The sequence below is a fragment of the Orcinus orca genome, chromosome 1, assembly GCF_937001465.1.
Source record: "Orcinus orca chromosome 1, mOrcOrc1.1, whole genome shotgun sequence".
Classification (NCBI taxonomy): Eukaryota; Metazoa; Chordata; class Mammalia; order Artiodactyla; family Delphinidae; genus Orcinus; species Orcinus orca.
The window spans coordinates 23,829,029-23,849,025 of NC_064559.1; the positions used below are offsets into that span (position 1 = coordinate 23,829,029).

The 19,997-nt window shown below is 40.7% G+C and overlaps 1 protein-coding gene across 1 annotated transcript; it reads left to right on the plus strand.

Moving 5' to 3' along the window:
- The first annotated feature begins 314 nt into the window (after window positions 1-314).
- On the plus strand, window positions 315-17,528 carry RGS13 (regulator of G protein signaling 13). Its single transcript, XM_004275843.3, has 4 exons — window positions 315-773; window positions 4,011-4,072; window positions 16,015-16,181; window positions 17,267-17,528. Exons 1-4 carry the CDS (start codon window positions 688-690, stop codon window positions 17,450-17,452), a joined length of 501 nt encoding a protein of 166 aa, XP_004275891.2. The 5' UTR covers window positions 315-687; the 3' UTR covers window positions 17,453-17,528.
- The last annotated feature ends 2,469 nt before the right edge of the window (window positions 17,529-19,997 follow it).

Here is a 19,997-nt window from a genome sequence, read left to right on the forward strand (position 1 = left end):
ACTGCAGATAAGTGTGAATATATATTTAGCAAAGTATTTCCGGCTCTCATTGTAAAGTGTGGATTTAATCATTTTTAACAAATGTTTGAGTTTTTTTTCTCAAAGTCCTGAGTTAAAAACCTTCTGTGCCATACACTGTCGATAAAGCCTGGGCTGACTAACCTCTACCTGAATTTTAAAGTCAAAGTCACGCTGACCAGAGTGGGGAACGCCAGGTAGGCAACACTCCACTCAGCACCCGCCCTTAAAAAGGCTTCTGTTTTTATTTGGCTGTTTACACTATTTTGTTTGGTTAACTACAAAGAGGTCAATTCTTTTTCAGTATATTGAGAGATCTTTCTATAAATAAGAGTTCTCCAAAGTGGGACGACTTGGGAGTTGGTGAATTCATTGCTGGGAGCCCTTGCATGGAAAGATCTTTTTCAGAGAGCTGTATTTTTTGAAAGCTGTTATTAGAGAACGGGTGGGCCAGAAGAGTTCTAAAATCACAACTCAAAGCACCTATATTCCTATAAAATATTTATGAGATGAGTCATTTTATTCTCTTCCCTCCTTCCCATCCCCACCAGTGGTTGCGTTCCATTAACTTCAAGAACCCATCCTTATTATTTTATGATTTATAACTTTGTTCTTTAGAAATTGACTCTAATATATAATCATTTTAAATCACTAGATTATACTAAGTATATGCTGCATTTCTTTAGAAAAATGAGCAGGCGGAATTGTTGGATTTGTAAGATGTGCAGAGATGACTCTAAGAGGCCTCCTTCAAAGTAAGTAGCATGTAAATTCTATTACCGTTATCATGTATATTTATCACATGATAAGTAGGTGTATGTTTATTCAACTGCTGTCTTAATATATTTTGCTCAGAAAGTAAAATTTGCATTTACACGTAATTCCACTAGAAGGGCAACCATGCGTTACACTAAGGTTCCATTTTCATTATTCATGGTTCACACTTGAGAATTCAGCAAGGTTAATGTTTTTAAAGAGTCTTTTACAAACAGATATTCTTGGGTTTTTTTAAAAGTCTTATATTGTTAAAATTTTATATGTTAAAATGAGATTCTTTCATCCAAACTATTTACATGGTTCAAACCCTCTATCTACGAAGCGCCAGACCTTCGTCCGTGGTTGGAAGAGGTGAGACTGGAGGGGTAACCAAATGCTCACCAAGCTCCCAGGTCTCTTCTACATTTTGCCATAACTCAAAGTGAAGCCATTCAGATGGGGCCAGTGGCTATACTAAAATGGAAAGCGGAATGCCTGAGGAGGGTAACAAACCATTTGACTGGATTTGCTCACCCTGAAGAATCCCCAGGCCGAGGATCCCTGTTAGGTTAACCTGAGAGCCTGACCTCATCTGCATGGAGACTCAGTCGTGGCCACACATCCCTGCTGCAGTCGGAACTCCTGGTATGCAGGCTCCCACCCTGAGGTATCCAAACATCCAAAAATGCAAACCAGCTACTGTGTGTTTGGAGGATGCAGAGTCTCCAGTGGTGGGTGGGAGAGACAGGAAGACCCAAAGCTCAGCATTTCAACAGACCAGTTGAGGCTGCTGAACTGCACAGGCCTGTGTGAGGAGGAAGACGAGAACGCTGGTTTGGGAAGAGCTTCCTTCTCTTCTGCTGACGATTCCCATAAAGCATCACCATCCACGCTTGCCTTTCTTCTACCTGCCCTGACACCCACCATCAGGGCCGGCGAAGGCCAAGGAAAGAGAATTCACATTCCTCACAAACCAAGAGATGACAGTCATTTGATAAGTGCTTAATGTTCTTGACCTAACTTAATGTTCAGGGTAACTTTGTGGATAATAAAACTGAAGCTTGGAGATTTTAAGTTAGACCAAAAGCTATCAAGTCCAGCACAGGAATCAGAATCCAGGACTGTCAGACTCCAGACACTCCTCATTCCTCTCTCCGCAATGTTGTGATGTCTCAGAATGCTCCCGTATCTGTTTGGTGCCTGCTCTCTCTCTGTCCAGAAGAAAGGAGGGGACACAAAAGTGGAGTCTGTTATTAGAAACTCCAGTGGATGAGGGGACAAAGGTGTTTAGAATTACCCTAAGGGAAACTGGTAGCCACGGGACAGCATGAAATTGGTGAAATACTCAGGAAAAATTACAAGCAAAAATGGGATTAAGCCAAAACCAAATTTTACTTCACAGCTTTACCCCCAACCATAATTACCCCAATCACAATGCATCTCCATAAACTCATGACCCTTAGAGGCACAGGTACTCCCTTGCCAACAATCACCAACACCAAACTTTGAGCTAACCCAGGACAGTGACGGTATCTCCTCTCACGCTGTAGCTTTTCTTCTCTCCTATATGACAGTTAGGTCTGCAGGACACCTTGCCAAGCACTTTTCATTTCAACGGATTGGAAAAGGTGATTTTAGGTTTCTGTTTTTAAAAGTTCTAATACGAGAAAGGAACAACGAGTCTGACACCGTTGCATGGAAATGTTTGTTGAAAACAATCTCAACGGCAGTGCACTGTTAAGCCTCAGTGCTGATGTGAACAGTCCATCTAGAACAAGCAAGTACCACCTGAACTTTCAACAAACAAAGGATATTTGACCTTTCTAGGACTCCCAATATTTTTCTGTGTCCCAGGTTACTTTTTAACCTCTTTAACTAATCTTCTTTCGTTGTGTTAAGTACCTGCTAATGCAGATGGCTGTCACCTCAACACTGAGTACTGAGCTAACTATACCAGGTGATAGCCAATGGGCAGTGCTTGCTTGTACCTATAGTGGCTTTTGATTAGATGCGGTTATTAAAAATAGGAAAAGTAAGAACGTATCATAAACTGAGTGGCAATGAATGGACTGAGTATTTCAAAGGAGGGAAAGAAAGTGATTCTAAAGAACAGTCGCTTACCAATTCACCTCAAAAAGCCCACCAAAATGAAAGAAATGAAGTCTCGAAGCCAGTATCTTCCACAGATATTTTCAAAATGGTAAATAGCCTTTTTCATATGTTTAGGTCAAATGTAACTTGACATATTATTCACAGTGATAAAAACTAAAACTGTCAAGGTAAAAACATATAGAGCAAATAACTGACCAAGAAAATATTTATACATAATAAATACAAAGTTATGCATGCCAATAGGTTTTGCAGATAAACTCTAAGAGTCTAATACATAAATGAGCAAACACATTGCTGATGGCAGCGGCATACAATGTATAACCTTTTTAGAAGCATTGATTCTACTTCTGTTAATCTCTTAAGGAATTACCTTGACTGTGGGCATGGCAAGCCTCAATGACAGCTGGGTTATTTTGGTTTTATTGGTGAAAAATTAGAAATGATCAAAACACTCATTGAGAATAATTATGTAAACTATGGAATGCCCCCTTGTAGAATACTTCATGGTCACTATAAATGATACTGACTCCCAGTGATTATAAATTTACAATTACTCATCTAAAGATAAGAGAATAAATATCTCCCTAATCAAAAAAATAAATAAATTTACAATTATAAATTATAACACTATAAATTGTGAAGACATAAAAGGCTTATTAAAAGGGTATATATACATATGTATATGTATGTGTGTGTGTATATACACGTATATACACACCCCACACACATATAAAGTATGCACACACATATGCAGAGAATGATTACTTCTTGGTTAAAAGCACACAAACATGCATACAACCAAAAAACTAAAAAGAAATACATCAAAATATTAACAATGGTAATCTGAGCCGCAGAGATTATAAAACTCTGGTTCTTTGTCTTTTAAAATTTATTTTATCAGATTTTCATGTTTTTTCTACTTTTATATTTTTATAATTCTAATCACTTAGAAAGTAAAAATAAAACGTAAAAGATCACTGGGAAATAAATTTCCACCCAAAACTACACACAAATAGAGTATAACTATATTTGGGCATTATTTTCAAGATAGCATATTTCTATTTAGTTCAGAAAAAGCTTGAGAATATTTTAGTGCAATGAGCACCTTTTGTTTCTTTTCAAAGCCTTACTTTGGAGGAAGCATTACAGTGGGCCCAGTCTTTTGAAAAGTTGATGGCCACGAAATGTGAGTATCATGTACATATCATTTTTTTAATAACTAGTCAGTTTTATTCTCGGAGGAAGATGAGGGAACTTGGTGATGTATGTTTGCTGCTCTTCTCATAGCCTTCTAAACGGCAACTGCCACGGTTACAGAAAGAAACCTGAAAATAGTTTGCCGTGTCAACCAGTACTATTTTCTTTGGTGTGAATTAAAGCAAGATTAGTCATGGTGAATACTTATTCTTCACAAGTACATGTGTAAAATCCCTTGGAAAATATGCTTAAATAGTAACACATACTGAAATATACTGCCTTCCTCTAGCTTTCTAAAGTTATAATTAAAAAAAAAAACTAACAATTTCCTCTTCTTAGTGCCTTGAGACGTAAGAATAAATTTGAGTTTTGATATTCTAAAAATCCTCAAAGTTTGCTTCTAACTTTATCAGTGTCTGATTTAAGTGGGACTGCATATAAGTCCATAGTTAGTTATATAAAGTGTCAGAATTCAGATGGTATAAATGGAAGATGATAGCAGTGGAGGTGAGGAAGATAAAGTCAGAGGCTCAACACAAGACAAATGAAGGAGCAGTCAACTGTGTCTGGGGTAGGAAACTGGGAGGCTGTAGGAAATGATAAACACCAGAAGACAGGTACAGAGAAAAATTAGGGCGCACTCAAAGAAAATTCCTCTGCTTGCTGAACTTGGTACTTTCTTCAAAATGCAGTTTGTTCCCCTCAAATGTCTGCTACTGATTTGCTCTATACCTTTTTTTTATGTGAGATTCCCTGTTAGCTCCTCTGTGAACGTTTAATCTGTTTACATCTATTGACTGTGGGAGGGGAGTTAGCTGTGATACCCAAGGTTTAAATTGGCAGGGGTGCCAGCAGTTATTCTGGGCAGGGTGCTTCCTGTCCCCCAAGGCTCGCCATGTTCCTGGGGTGCTGTCTGCTCTTCTCGACTCAAGGGCCCCCACCCCCCCACTCCTGTTTGGAGACAGCTGTCGCCACCTGGCCTCGAGGGCCATGGCACAGGTGCGGACCCCTGGCTACTCCTACTGAAACACCTTAGCCAGCCGGCCTGGCTCTTATTCCACGGCGCCCACAGTGCTGGGACCCACAGCTCCAGGCTCTGTCACCACCTGAGGGCCCACCTTAGGTAACAGCCCTCCCCAGTGGGCACTGAAGGCCACGCTTTCTTTCTCTGACACCACCATCCCCGCCTCTCACTTTTCAGGTGTACCTCCTAGTTTGTGATCCGGTTTGCCAGCATGATTGCAAATTTTAAGATATGTATCCTTTTGGTCAATTTTAGGACATTGGTATAGGAGGAAGAGACTAAAGTGTATGTTCAGTTGGCTATCCTGACTGATCCTCTGTTAATAATTCAGAGTTCGTCCCAAGCCCCAGTAATCCATATTGTGCAGCATTGCCAGATTAATCTCCCTCTTGGAGTTTATTATTCTTCATCTGCAAAACGGCATAATATCATGTATCCTTTCAGCATTCCTGTGCAGGTTAAATATACACCCCCTCGCTCAATGCCTGATACAGAGGAGACACACAATGACTGAGAGTTATTTCTCTTAGAAATAAAGCGCTTGTCTTGAATAGCATTCCTTTTTCTCTGCTGCCCACCCAAAAGTCCAAAATCTCCAACTTGGTTTTCAGGACTCTATACCCAACCTAACGCCCTTTCTAACACTTACCTCCAGCTCTGTCCCTACACGTGACATGCCCTTCTGCCCTTGTGATGTCTGCCCCATCTTCTACATGTCCAACTCTCCTGGTTCATTTTGCCTATCTGTCTCCTCTATCTACCCTGCCCATCCTTAAAGGTAAAATTCAAGTTCCACTTTCTCCTCTTGGAAACCTCCTGGAAATATTTTTCTCTCTCTTTTCTATTTGATAGTATCATTATTTACTTTGCTTCTAATTATAGCAATTTTCGTGTACTGGGTTTTTTCCCGCAGCTGCTTTCTCACTAGATTGTAAATTCCCTTAGCGCACAGATCACTTCTCATCCACCTTTCATCTTACCTCCCAGAGGCCGAAATTGTGCTTTGTACCTAATGGGCATGCAATAGATGTTCAATGAATAAATACAAGACAAATATTAGTAAGAAAAGATCAAAACGCCAAACCATATTGTGTAAGAGTTTCTGTGCCAATCCTGGCAGCCTCATAAACTAAGTGAATAAAGTTAATTACTCAGAAAAAATGTTCAAGTGGGATCTTGGCTAGAATTAGCAATTTAGAGATCTAGCATCATAAGAATAAGTAAAGTCTAAAGAGAAGATGAGGACAGGAAGACAGCATACTGCTCTTTACAAAAATCACCAAAAACAGGGTACTAACCTTACCAGAAATTGAATTACTGTGAAATTCACGTAAAAATTCAACAATCATGTAATAAAAAGGTGATAAAACAAATCATTCTATGGGGCACGCAATCAGAAAGATAAAACTAAGAATACAAATATTAAATGTGCCAGAGAATAGACTGCGTTTACGTTAACTAAGCACAGGAGTAAAACGCATCCTCTAGCTAAGACACACAGATGCCTCCACACAGCTTAAAAAGCAATTTCTAAGAATATGTAGTTCAGAAACCCACATGGCAAAGATTCTCACAAGAGGCAAATTTTGAGCTGGGACTTAAATGACTCAGATTGTTGTAAAATGATAAAGAGTTCTGACTGTAAGTACTTCAAAGATAGGAAACGGTTTTAAAAGAAGTAAGTACAGTGAAGACAAATGAGTGCTTCTTTCAATGAAGAAATGTAATGTGTAGTATTCCTCGGGATTTGGTGTGAAGACTGGTCTCATTAAAAAAATCTCCACAGTGAATTAAAGAGATAGTACTGCAGAAGTTCCAAGTTTACAGATGATAGAAAGTCCTTCAAGTTTGCAAACATCCAAGATTTTAGGAAAAAAATTATTTTCAAATGGGCATAAAAGTAGTAATAACTTTTTTTTTTTTTTAATTTTATTTTTGGCTGCATCGGGTCTTCGTTGCTGCCAGCGGGGGCTACTCTTCGTTGCGGTGCACGGGCTTCTCATTGAGGCGGCTTCTCTTGTTGCGGATCATGGGCTTTAGTCACGCGGGCTTCAGGAGTTGTGGCGTGTGGGCTCAGTAGTTGTGGCTCGCGGGCTCTAGAGTGCAGGCTCAGTAGCTGTGGCGCACAGGCTTCCCGGACCAGGGCTCGAACCCATGTCCCCTGCATTGGCAGGCGGATTCTAAACCACTGCGATACCAGGGAAGACCAATGATCCCCTAAAAGCTGAGGACTCTACAAACTGGAAAGGTCAAGACTAAAAAATAATTAAAATCAAAACTCTGATTAATCAAAGTTTTATATTTGATTTTGATTAAAATATCAGAAAAGAATGCCAGAAAAGAATGCAGAAGGCTCATACATAAATAATATTTTTTGGCCAAATCTCAAAATATGAGGATAGAGGTATCCCACTAATATTCGAGTAAAGTATGCTTAATATAAATAAAAATAAGTTTAAAACGGCAACTAATGCCCTTGGATGAGTCATTCAATCCTTCCATGTGTCTGGCTGACCTTCCTGGCACTGGACAGTACAGTGAAAGAGGCCTAGAGGGTCACTGTGCTCAGCTCATGTGCACCCTCTAGAGGGAGGAGAGAGACAAACAGGAAAGCCAACTAATAGCTTAATTAATTCCAGAACGTAGTAAGTACTTTGAAGAAACTAAAACCAGGTCGCATGACAAAGAAAGACAGGAGTAAGAGGGAAATTCAACGGGATGATTAGAGACAAACTATCCGAAGGTGTAAAATTTGAGCTAAGAACTGAATGACGAGAAACGGCCAGCCATACTGGGGTCTGGGGGCAGAGCGGCCCAAGCAGAGGAAAACCATGTTCAGAAGACCCTGAGATATGAATGAAGCTAGTGTCTTCAATTAACCAAAGAAATTCAGCCTAACAGGAGCACAGGGCCTTACAGGCCACATGAAAGACCTTAAATGCAAAGTAACAAGCATTAATGTGCTTTGAGAAATACCCTCTGAGGGTGGGGGAGGGCAAGGGAGGGGAGGAGATTAAGAGATACAAACTACTGGGTATAAAACACAGAAGACCCAAGGATGCAATGTACAGTATAGGGAATACTGCCAATGTTTTATGATAACTTTATATGGAGTATGATCTATAAAAATATCAAATCACTATGTTGTATCCCTGACACTAACATAATACTGTAAGTCAATAAAAGTACACGCTAGTTCTCTTCTGAAGAAAAGAAGCAGAGAGACTAGTTAGAAGGCTATTTCAATAAACCAGGTAAGATTGGAACTCAGTAGGGAAGACAAAACCTGGAGTAATTAGCATATAGATGCTAATCGAAGCCATGGCCCTATGAGTTCACTTAGAGGGAGAGTTCAGAGAGAGGTGAGCACAGACCCAGACGTGGAGCTTAGATGCACACCAATATTTCCATATCCAGAGAAGAGGAGGAGTCTGTGAAGATGTTAAAGAAGCATCAAGTGAGTGAAGAATGACCAGGACAGCATGTCATCATGGGAGGCAAAGAAGAGAGCGTTTCAGGAAGGGAGGGGTGCACTGTGTCTAAGGCTGCTGGGAAGTCAGGTAAGATGTGGAAGGAACAGCGACCATCGGGTGTGGCAACGTGAAGTCAATTGTGCCGAGATAAGAGCAGCCTGGGGGGCATGGTGGAGAAGGACTGGACAAGAGGAAGCAAGGCAGATGATACAGGGAATTATTTACATAAATATTGCTGTGAAGTTCATCAGAGAAAAGCACAGAGACTGGAAGGAAGCGTGAATGTGGTCCACATTGGGCGTAAAGAGTCAGTAGTTGTTATTGGTTTTACTTGGGAAATAAAGCAGCATATTTGCAGACAATGGCAACCATTAGAGAGGAAGAAACGGATGACACAGAATAGAGTGGAGGCGACTTTAAGAGCAAAGGAGAAGTGCAAGGCAACAGGGAAAGCAAATCAGGTGGGAGCCACAAATGAACTGTTTGGCCCACCCGAAAAGCAACTGGGATCCTTTCCTCTCGGGAGGAGAGTCAGAAAGGGCCAGTACCAGCAGAGGTAGGTTGGTTGATTTGGTGGAGAGAAGGTGAGGGAATCTCCACCTAATCAAACCTGTGTTCTCAGCTAAGTTTGAAGCAGGGTCATCAGCAGCTGAGGAGAGGATGAGTTGGCGTTGTGAAAGGAGGGGATAGGAAACAGTTTCTGGAGAGTTGGAGAGTCACGATGTTAGGGGAGGATAGTAGGATGACAGAGGGTAATGCTGAGTGCCCATTTTAAAATTTGCAGTGATGATTTCAAGTGAGAAGGTACAATTGTGTATTCTTCCAGGGCCTGTTGTGTGCACTCCGGCACAGACACAAGAGCAGACATACAGTTAAGCCCTTCTGGATCGGCAAGGGTTCTGAATCCCAGAATTTGCATCAATCTTAATTTTGGCCAAAATCATCCTTAAATGTACTGAACGCTTCCCTCCCTTTCTCAGTGATCACAGTCACCGTGGACAGCCTTGGAAATGCCAGATGGAAAGTGTAGGATTCTCGTAGTGCTGAAGGCGCCGTAGTGCATCACGGCAGAGAGTGGACACTACAAGTCACTGGGGGATGTTGCCGTTCCCTCCTGTGTGTTCCCTCGGCTCTCCTCGTCCGTGAGATTCTGTGCTGCTCGCTGGGGACTGGCAGCTCCCTACACCACCCTTTAGTCTCAGCGCTGCTGCCCACAGCTGTTGCCATGGTTCCCCTCGCCACCCCTCATACTCCCCATGCTGCCATGCCTCACCCTTCCCACTAGCACTTTTGTCTTCTTTAACTTCTCACGCATGTCCTCGCCTTGCAGGGAAAACAACAACAAACCTGGCCTTCTGTAGACCTCAATGTTCAGTTAGTACATTTTCTGTCTCGCTCTCAAGAAACCAAAAAGTAACAACTTGCCAGGTATAATCCTCTGTGCTTTGGTGCTTCCTGGATGCTGAGTAATTAGAGCCTGCCTCTTTACTTTTCAAAATCTACAGGCAGTCTCTTTAAAATACAGAAGCACGAGGGAGCCAAAAGCCTGGATTAACAAACATTTCTTTACTGGGTACCTGTTACCCGTCAGGCAGCACGCAGGCGTGGGGCACGCAGAGGTGAGTGACTGCCGTGCTTGTTCTCAAAGGGCTTGCAGGCGAGCGGAGAGTAAGAGAAATAAATCAACAAACAGAACAGACTGTGGTACAGAGGGAGATATAATGAGAATGAAAATAAGTGTGGACTAGGTGCTGCTTGTCAACTGACAGGAAGCACTTATCTAACCTGCTGTGGGGACAGGGGCTTCAGAGAGATTTTCTTCAGAAACTGAGATACCAAACCTGAGTCTTAGATCAGGGTATAAAGCCCACCACACATATAGCAGGAACTGCATATACAGCAGCATGGCAGTAACACACTACCTGGCCAGGAAGAGCAAGGCGCAAACCAGGATGGTGTTCAGGCATGACAGGATGAGGCTGGAGAGGTAGACAGTGCGGTATCCTCACGGGCCTTGCAGCCACTGCCGAGAGGTAGGGGTTTTACCATTAGAGCAATGGGAAAGGTTGAAGGCTATAAATAAAGGGCCATGGCCAGATTTTCGTTTTACAGATTTTTCTCTAATAAGAGTGCAGAAAAGATTGAAAGCAGATCAGATGGATAAACTTAGGCTTTTTCAGATTAGATATTTTACAAATATTCCCCCAAAATCATAAACAAAAGTAACATGTAAAAGTAAAACCGAAGATAATGCCGTAAGTAAAACAGATAGTGTCTTTAATATACAAAGAGACCTGGAAATTCAAGAAAACAGTAACAATGCAAAAGAAAAATGGACAAAAAAATTTGAAATTCACAGAAAGAAAAGAAATGGTCTGGAATAAAGAAAAAATGTTTAAGCATTAATATTTTTAAAACACAAATTTAAATAACTACAAGTCACTAGTCTTACCCAATCTGATTGGGAAGGAAGGAGTGTGTAGACATGTCAACACTGCTATTACTAATGAAAAACAATGAAATATTTCTGAAAGCAATTTTACAATAGGTATCAAGAGTCTCCAGGGCTTCCCTGATGGCGCAGTGGTTGGGAGTCCGCCTGCCAATGCAGGGGACACGGGCTCGCGCCCCGGTCCGGGAGGATCCCACATGCCGCGGAGCGGCTGGGCCCGTGAGCCATGGCCGCTGAGCCTGCGCGTCCGGAGCCTGTGCTCCGCAGCGGGAGGGGCCGCAGCAGTGAGAGACCCGCGTACCATAAAAAAAAAAAAAAAAAAGAGTCTCCAAAAATATTACATCATCAATCTAGTAATTCTACTCTTTTAATTCTAGGGAAGTAATTAGAGACGCAAAGATTTATAAACCAAAATGGTCAATGTAGAATATGTTACAACATATAAAGGGGAAATAATCTAAATATTCGATAATGGTAGCACGGCTAAATATAATACAGTGTAGTAGTCCTGCAATGGACTGTTACATGACCTTTAAGAGTAAACAGGAGGGAAAAAAAGAGTAAATAAGAGAAAGTGTTTGCTACACCATATTAAGTATGAAAGAGTGATACAAAATTGCTTTCATTGTATAATGCCAATAAGGTAATTTGAGAGTGTGTCTGTATTTGTGAAGATGAATGAATACTGTTTAGGTAGAAAGTTAAATGAATACTGTTTAGGTAGGAAGTTAAACATGAACAAAGGACTGAAAGAGTGAAAGGAAATATATCAAGTTGTTAACAAATTTCTGTATTTAAGTTGCTTTTATAATAATACAGCAAACAGAAGTTAGGAGAAAACCCAGAAATGATTAATATCATACAAGCCAAACCAGAGAATTTCAATAAAATTTTATTTTAAAACTTCACAGAGGCTGGTAGAATTATGGAATTCATTTTCCCCAGTGGTACATATTAAAAATAAAATGGATTTAACATAGTTTTAGACACTTTTCTGGTGGCAGACTGCCACACAGCCCATTTTTAGGATTTAATGATGCCATGAGCCTTGCCGCCTTGCAGAAAACAATCCTGGAATAGATGGGCCACCATTCTGACTCAGACAAGAGGAATGTCATATTTCCTTTCTATTTACATCAAGATACCAGCATGTGTTACAGAAATACTAATTTCAGTGACTAAGTTGTAAAGAACACACTAGGGAGTCCCAAAGGCACCACTCTCATTCTTCAAGGAAAAAGCGCACACTAGGTGTAACATAAACCTAGTTCCTCCAGCTTCTCAGTTTAATGAGCAGTTCTCCTGTTTATCCCTATTACTCTGCTCAAGCAGAATCACGGTCTCTGGAGCGTTAGTGCTCAGAAAGGAGCATCATTTAAAACCTCAGAACGGGCCGCACTGGGCTGCATCGCCTAATTTGGAAAAGGCTTTCCCACCTTGTAATCCCCTTGTTGTATGAGTCAATAGAAATTCTAAAGTGAGCAATTCAGTTCTGACTTTAATAACTGCTTGGATTCCTAGAACACTTTCTTTTTCTTATAAATTTATTTATTTATTTTGGCTGCGTTGGGTCTCCATTGCTGAGCGCAGGCTTTCTCTAGTTGCGGCGAGCGGGGGCTACTCTTCCTTGCAGTGCACGGGCTTCTGTTCTCATTGCGGTGACTTCCCTTGTTGTGGAACACGGGCTTTAGGTGCGTGGGCTTCAGTAGTTGTGGCACGTGGGCTCATAGCCGTGTCTCACGGGCTCTAGAGCGCAGACTCAGTAGTTGTGGCGCACGGGCTTAGTTGCTCTGAAGCATGTGGGATCTTCCGAGACCAGGGCTCGAACCCAAATCCCCTGCATTGGCAGGCGGATTCTTAACCACTGCGCCACTAGGGAAGTCCCCCTGGAACACTTTTGTACAACTATTTTCAGCTGCTTAACTTACATAGCATAACAATTAGCCTAATGAAGACAAAATTCTATAAAACATACCAACCATGTGAGCTACTTGTTCTACACACCAGAGTCCTATACATGATATCAGTTCAAGCGGTCCAGGTCAGCTTTCACTAGGATATGATACAGTAATACGTGGTACTACAATCTCACTAATCTACAAGAAAGGTGCATTTCTTGTTCATGCTACACAATGACTGGGTCAACTGTAGCTCTGTTGCAGGTCTTTATTCTGGCCTTCAGACTAAAGGAGCAGCTCTTCCAGAACGCGTCCTTCTCACGTTTTTTTTTTTCTTTTTGGGGGGAGAGCAATGGCAGAACCACCTGATAGTCCCCCTGAAGCCTTCTGCCCGACCTGCACATGACACTGTGCATGGGTGTCACTGGCTGACACAAGTCCAACGAGCAAGGCTGAAATAAGTGGGACATGAAAGTACAATCCTCCTCCAAGAAGGGCAGGAATAACTGAGAACAATACCACCGTCTACCGCATCGGGTATCTATATAAAAATATATGTGGGGATTCCCTGGTGGCGCAGTGGTTGAGAGTCCGCCTGCCGATGCAGGCGACGAGGGTTCGTGCCCCGGTCCAGGAGGATCCCACATGCCACGGAGCGGCTGGGCCTGTGAGCCATGGCCGCTGAGCCTGCACGTCTGGAGCCTGTGCTCCACGGCGGGAGAGGCCACGGCAGTGAGAGGCCCGAGTACCGCAAAAAAAAAAGAAAAAGTTAAAAAATATATGTGGCACCACACGGATGGGCTCCTCAGCAGAGGACTTGGGAATGTTGAGAACTGTTGAACCATTCGGCCAGCCCCAGAAGACCCTTCCTCCACTCAATCAGGAGGGAAGGTGAAAAAGGCAGATACAGATGCAGGCAGCTTCTAGAATAAGAATCCCTAAACATTTTACTATACAGTTAAGATAAACATAAATATAAACACAAATTCGGAATACTATAACATGTAATCTAACACTGGTTTCCAAATTATCCCCCCACCTGCCCCCCACCCCATCCGCTTAACGCACGCAAGCAGCCTGGTGGCTAAGTCTCATTCCAGGATCTGTAGATGTCATCTGGTAGCTTGTTTTTTTTTCCTATTCCATAACTCATTTATTTTAGGATCCTTATTTTCTGTTTCTAATGAAGCACTCAGTCAAAATTTCTCTAAGTACAAAGTATAAAAAATTGCTTTTTATTTTCTTAAATAGGATTCTAGTTCTTTCAATATACACGGCAAATTACTAGCTTCCAGCTTCACTTGTTATGCCAGAAATGGCTTTCTGTTTTGATTTGTTTTGTTTTTTGGCTTGCCTACCCATTCAGCTGTTTCTCTAACAGGAATACCAATTGCTACATCTGTATTCTCTGACCCCAGCTTTCTGTGTCTGTGATGAGGTGAGGCACATCTTAAAGTTAATTGTTGTGAAAACAAACTTCTTGTTTTAAGTGTAAGGTAAAATATATTCCCCCGTTGGGTAGAAATACCAAATCCATATCCTTTCCTTGTTACATTTTTATACAAGCCCTACCCCCATCTCGTCTGTCCTCTCAACTCAAACAATGCTTCTTTTGAACCATCTCCCACCCAATGTCGTGAAGGCTACACTTGCTCCCATGATACTAATGAGCCAAGCTCTAATTCTGTGTCTTCCTAGGATAGCACATTTCTTGCAGATCACCAGCTTTCCCCAACCCTAATGCCTCCTTAGAAGGTGTTATTAGAATCTGCCTCTGTTTGAGTTTTTCTCTTGAATACAGAATACCTTAATTTTTGTCTTTATTTTTGTATCAGTGCTGACAGAGCAGTAGAAGCCAAGGAGTCAAGGAGCCTGGCTTTCTGGTGCTAGGAAACTCATTAGATCCAATCTCTAATGTGAAGATCTAGGAAAATATGATTTTACTCACCATTGCTATTCCCTCTGATTACTATCATTTCTTGTAACAGTTAACAATACTAAGATACTGTTAGTCAAAATCCTATGTTTCATCACGTGTTCAATGCGCCTACATACACATTTCTGTCACTATCATTGGAAAGTTACATTGCCTTATCATTTAGCAATTCAATTTCTCAGATATGCCAAGAGACTTCCTAGTCACCAAAAGAAGTTTAATATTTTTCTCAGAGGGTTCATCTTGAATCTTGAGAATACTTGATCCCCCCAAAGATTCTGACTAATGTGTTAGATTTGTGAAAACTCACTTAACCCTCTTCTTCAAACACTGGTGCCCACAAGATAGTGGCTCAATTGGGAAAGTTCCTCCCACACGTTTGCCCCTATCTTCCCACTTCAGAAAAGACCAGAGCTAAGGATGCCCATTGATCCTGGCATCAAGTGTCACTTAATGGTTGTTCTGCACATCCTCACTGTCCTGTTCTGGATTTTGAGGTAGTTTCCAACACCCTATCTGAATTCCATTCCCTGCCTCATCCTTCATTTCTGGTGTGAACCACAAACCATGGATATGAAGTTGAATTGTTCATTATCCATGTTCTCCTGCTCTAACTGGATATGAGAAACACCCCAGGCTACACAGCCTCATCAGTTTATCACTTCTACATGGTCTGGACATTTTCCTTTCAACCCTGACCTGCCTGTTTAGATTCTAAACCTTGCTCTTACCCTCCAGGTTGTATTGAGGTTTTAGATTTTTCATGTCAGGTTCATGATCAGAGCTCTCTCCCACTGAGGCCATTTAAGTCCTGTTTCTGGGTCCTTGTGACCTATTCCATCCTAGACCCAGCCACACTAGTGGGCATTTTTCTCTGAGTAACACGGAATAAAGGAATGAAGGAATGATCCCACCACTAACTGGCACTGTCAAAACATGCTTCAGATGCATAGATGTAACTAAGATGTAGGGTGTGTGTGTGTGTGTGTGTGTGTGTGTGTGTGTGTGTGTATCATTATATAATACTCACTTGTTAAATAATTTGGGAGCTCTGATTCAGATGTTAGTTTTAAACTGCATTACATATTGTTCAGATATTTTTAGGATGCTGACCCAGGAAAATAAAATGATTTCTCCTCTACTTTTAGATGGTCCGGTAGTCTATGCAGCATACTTAAAAATGGAGCACAGTGATGAAAATATTAAATTCTGGATGGCGTGTGAAACCTATAAGAAAGTTGCCTCACAGAGGAGCAGAACTTCTAGGGCCAAGAAGCTTTATAGGACTTACATCCAGCCACAGTCACCTAGAGAGGTAACCACACCTGACAATGCCGGCAACCGGAAATCAATACACCCCAGGAAAGTGTTAGTGTCTGTCAAGCACACGTATGTGCCAGCACTTTACATCCAGTACCTCCTATATTGGTATGTAGTCAGTATTGTTAACCTTATTTTACAGATAAGAAACCTGAGAAGTTAATTTAACTTCTTCAGTGTCACACAGCAGTTAAGTAGGAAAGTTAGGCCTGTCTGGCTCCAAAGCCTCTCCTCATTAAGTTATCTTTTGACTCTGCTACAAGAAACAACAGATAGAATAGACGTGGTGACTTCCCCAGTGGGGGTGGGCAAAGTGTGCCATCACCGCTCACCTTAGTTTAAAACCAGCAAACCCAGCGAACATTCACACCGACATGCCTGCCAATCACTTACAACTGGAGGAAGGAAATAAAGAGTCATGAATGAAACGGACACCCTGAGACTCCTGCTGGTGGAGAGAAAACGAGGAATGAAAGTTCTGGTCAAGAGGATAAGGGTAGAGGGTGGTTCATGAGATTCCTGTCTTTCAGGAGAGTCCAACATTACCGACTTGTTCCTCAAAACTCTTGTCTGGAAAATACTTGGTTTATTGAATAACCACTTCTCTCCTCTATTTCTCCACTTCTCTTCACTTTCTTCCCATTTCAGGGCATAGTCAGTTAAATCAACGTTCATGACTGTTTAAGGAAGATAAACTTCAAAATAGCCCCGATTTCCCTCTTCTTTAAAAGAGGCCTCCATCTCATAAACTCCTTGCTTGCAGACTCCACTAACACACCACTTGCATCTGCCTAAGGAAGCAACGGTTTCTGGTATTTCCCTGGTCTTGGCCCTCATGTTTTGTTGTGGCGGGGGGCGGGGGGGGGGTGTTTTTTTAAAATCTGGGATGTGGAGTTGGATGTTTACTTTTTCAAAAGCAAGTAGCTTATCTCTTATCAGTCTTTTAAGATACCAATGAAACTGCAAACAAAATTACCCTATTCCACTGAAAAGGAGAGGAGGAAAAAAAGTAAACCTTTCCATTCCATTTTCAACTTCAATTATGCCTACTTATGTTCTACATGTAATTTCACTTTTCAGATTAACATTGACAGTTCGACAAGAGAAACCATCATCAAGAATATTCAAGAACCCACTCAAACATGTTTTGAAGAGGCTCAAAAAATAGTGCATATGCACATGGAAAGGGATTCCTATCCCAGGTTTCTAAAGTCAGAAATGTACCAGAAACTTCTGAAGACTATTCAACCCAACAACAATTCTTGACCACCACTCAAAAGTTTAAATTGAAGCTGGTATACTGAAAGTCCTGGCTTTGTGCTTTTAATATATATATATATATATAAAATCTGGGCTTCCCTGGTGGTGCAGTGGTTAAGAAAAATCCACTTGCCAATGCAGGGGACACGGGTTTGAGCCCTGGGCCGGGAAGATCCCACATGCTGCGGAGCAACTAAGCCCGTGCGCCACAACTACTGAGCCTGCACTCTAGACCCCATGAGCCACAACTACTGAAGCCCACGCACCTAGAGCCTAAGCTCTGCAACAGGAGAAGCCACCGCAATGAGAAGCCTGCGCACCACAGCTAAGAGTAGCCCCCACTCGCCGCAACTAGAGAAAGCCCGCATGCAGTAACAAAGACCCGATGCAGCCAAAAATAAATAAATTGAATACATAAATTTAAAAAAAATCAAAAATGGAGTAGGAATGAAATAGAAGAAATCAAACTATAAATTGATTTCTAATTCTCAAAGAGAAACAGATCCTGAAAGGATGGACTACAGAACTCTTATAACATGAATAACACAATTTATGGCATACCTACATAGCTCACTTAATATGCAAGGAGAAGGAAGGTCTTTCTTCATGACAACAGTGCGATAAAGTTTTTACTGTAGAAATCCAACTAGATGGATGTTTTCTTATTAATGAAATTTTTCTGTCATAATGCACAGATCAGTTCTTTAAAAACTGTAGCTATATGAGTTTTGTCTCTAGTGTAAATGTACTCTTTAGAGTGCTCGTAATAACTTTAATTAGTAGACAAATTTGGTACTCAAAGTATAATCAATTGTATTATATCATAAGTCATATAAAAAGATGTGTTCTTGAGAGATATTTTACCTATAAAATCTTCCTACTATTACTTTCATAACTGAACTTCTATATTGCATATATCTTCTACATGTGAAAAATTCCAAATGAGTCTAAGCTATTTAAATGTATGAATTTCCTCATTTATTTTCATACTTATATTCCTATAGGGTAGAAAATTTGGTTCCTATATTTTGAGGTTTTTCTCCTCACAATTTGAATCCATCATGATGGTCTTGATAATCAATAATTCCAAATATAAACTAAAAACTTTATAAATACGTGATTTTTTTCAAAGACATGATAAAGTAATTTTTCTGGTAAAAGACTGTTTTTATCTTCCCTGTCATAGAAGCTTCTTAGAATCTGTCAGAATATTCCAGAGGAAAGAACTCATGTCTATTTCACTTGCTTTGTTGAGCACATAGCACAGGATAAATGTTCCTTAGTAATGGATAAATATTCTTTACTTTTGATAAAGAATAAGATACTTAAAATATTTAATATCATTTTTCCAAAGAATTAACTGTAGGAAATTTCTGATCAACATTTTTAGTTTTAGTATGAAAAGTGTTTCTCAGGTCTCAAGTTTGACTGAAATAGCATTACTATTTTAAAATGCCTATAAACCTAAGCTGTATCACATGAAGATAAATATTAACTGGAATTATTCTCATTAAACAAAGAATTATTATAATATAGAATCAGTATTCAGGGGTTCATTTCTGGGAAAGAGAATTAGCTGTGCAAGAGAACATTTTTTGTTAAAAAGTATAAAGCTGATTAATGGGGGCTCTAGTTACTTGTAGAAGGTGTTACTACAGTAGTCCAATTTTATCTAATCCACTGAATTTATTTCTTTTAAAAATACCAGTATAAGAACACAGGTTTAAGTCTTAGATATCTGAACTTGATAATGATCCCTAGGCACAATATGCCAGAAAAGAAATGTTTCCACGCGTTTCAAATAGTCTCCTCGTCTCACTCCATCAGCAAATGAGTATATGCATGGGCAAGTCAGAAAGGTCATCCATCCATGGCCTCGAGACACATGGTTTCAGGACACCTTGAACCCTTCTCACGCAAATTATACTAAGTCAGCCAAACACTGATGTAACTAATAAATGGAATAACCAACATCCTTTGCTAGTTATTTTTCCCCTTGCATTCCAACACAGGATAAGTCTAGAATTTTCAGTTTTGCTTATGTACTGATTTTACCTTCCAAATACAGTCCCTCTGCCCAGCCCTCAGAGCACGTTCACCTCATGTTGGGGAAGCAAGGTGCCACATGGTGACAAGAAACAAAAAGCTTTGGACCAAGCAACTGGATCAGCGCCTATTCACGCACCTCATGTCTCTCTCTGTACCTCTAGTACCAATAGGCCTCAGTTTCTTCACATATAAAATAAAGAACTGGGGCTAGCTGATGGAATGAGCCACATGCAGTGTGCTTTTACATCCCATTACTAATGTATTCATCACTTCCTTCAAGCTTGGACTCATTTTGAAGAGAAATTCTTCCAAAAATTGATGTTTTCATGGGAAAGTGGATTATGAACTATTCTGGGTTTAACACCAATTGAGGGAGTTCTAAATTGTTTTACTTAGAAACAGAGAATTTAAACTTAAAGTGCTATCTGTTCAAGAACTCTATGTGGAAGTATGTGTTTCATGTGACTGACAGTTAAATTAGTTTTCAGATTATTTTAACTTA

Excerpts from the sequence above, each read along its gene's own strand:
- RGS13 (XM_004275843.3), top strand. The coding sequence starts at position 688 with ATGCTGCATTTCTTTAGAAAAATGAGCAGGCGGAATTGTTGGATTTGT. Across the intron at positions 4,073-16,014 it reads AAAGTTGATGGCCACGAAAT|ATGGTCCGGTAGTCTATGCA; the intron begins GTGAGTATCATG and ends CTCTACTTTTAG. Across the intron at positions 16,182-17,266 it reads AGCCACAGTCACCTAGAGAG|ATTAACATTGACAGTTCGAC; the intron begins GTAACCACACCT and ends TTCACTTTTCAG.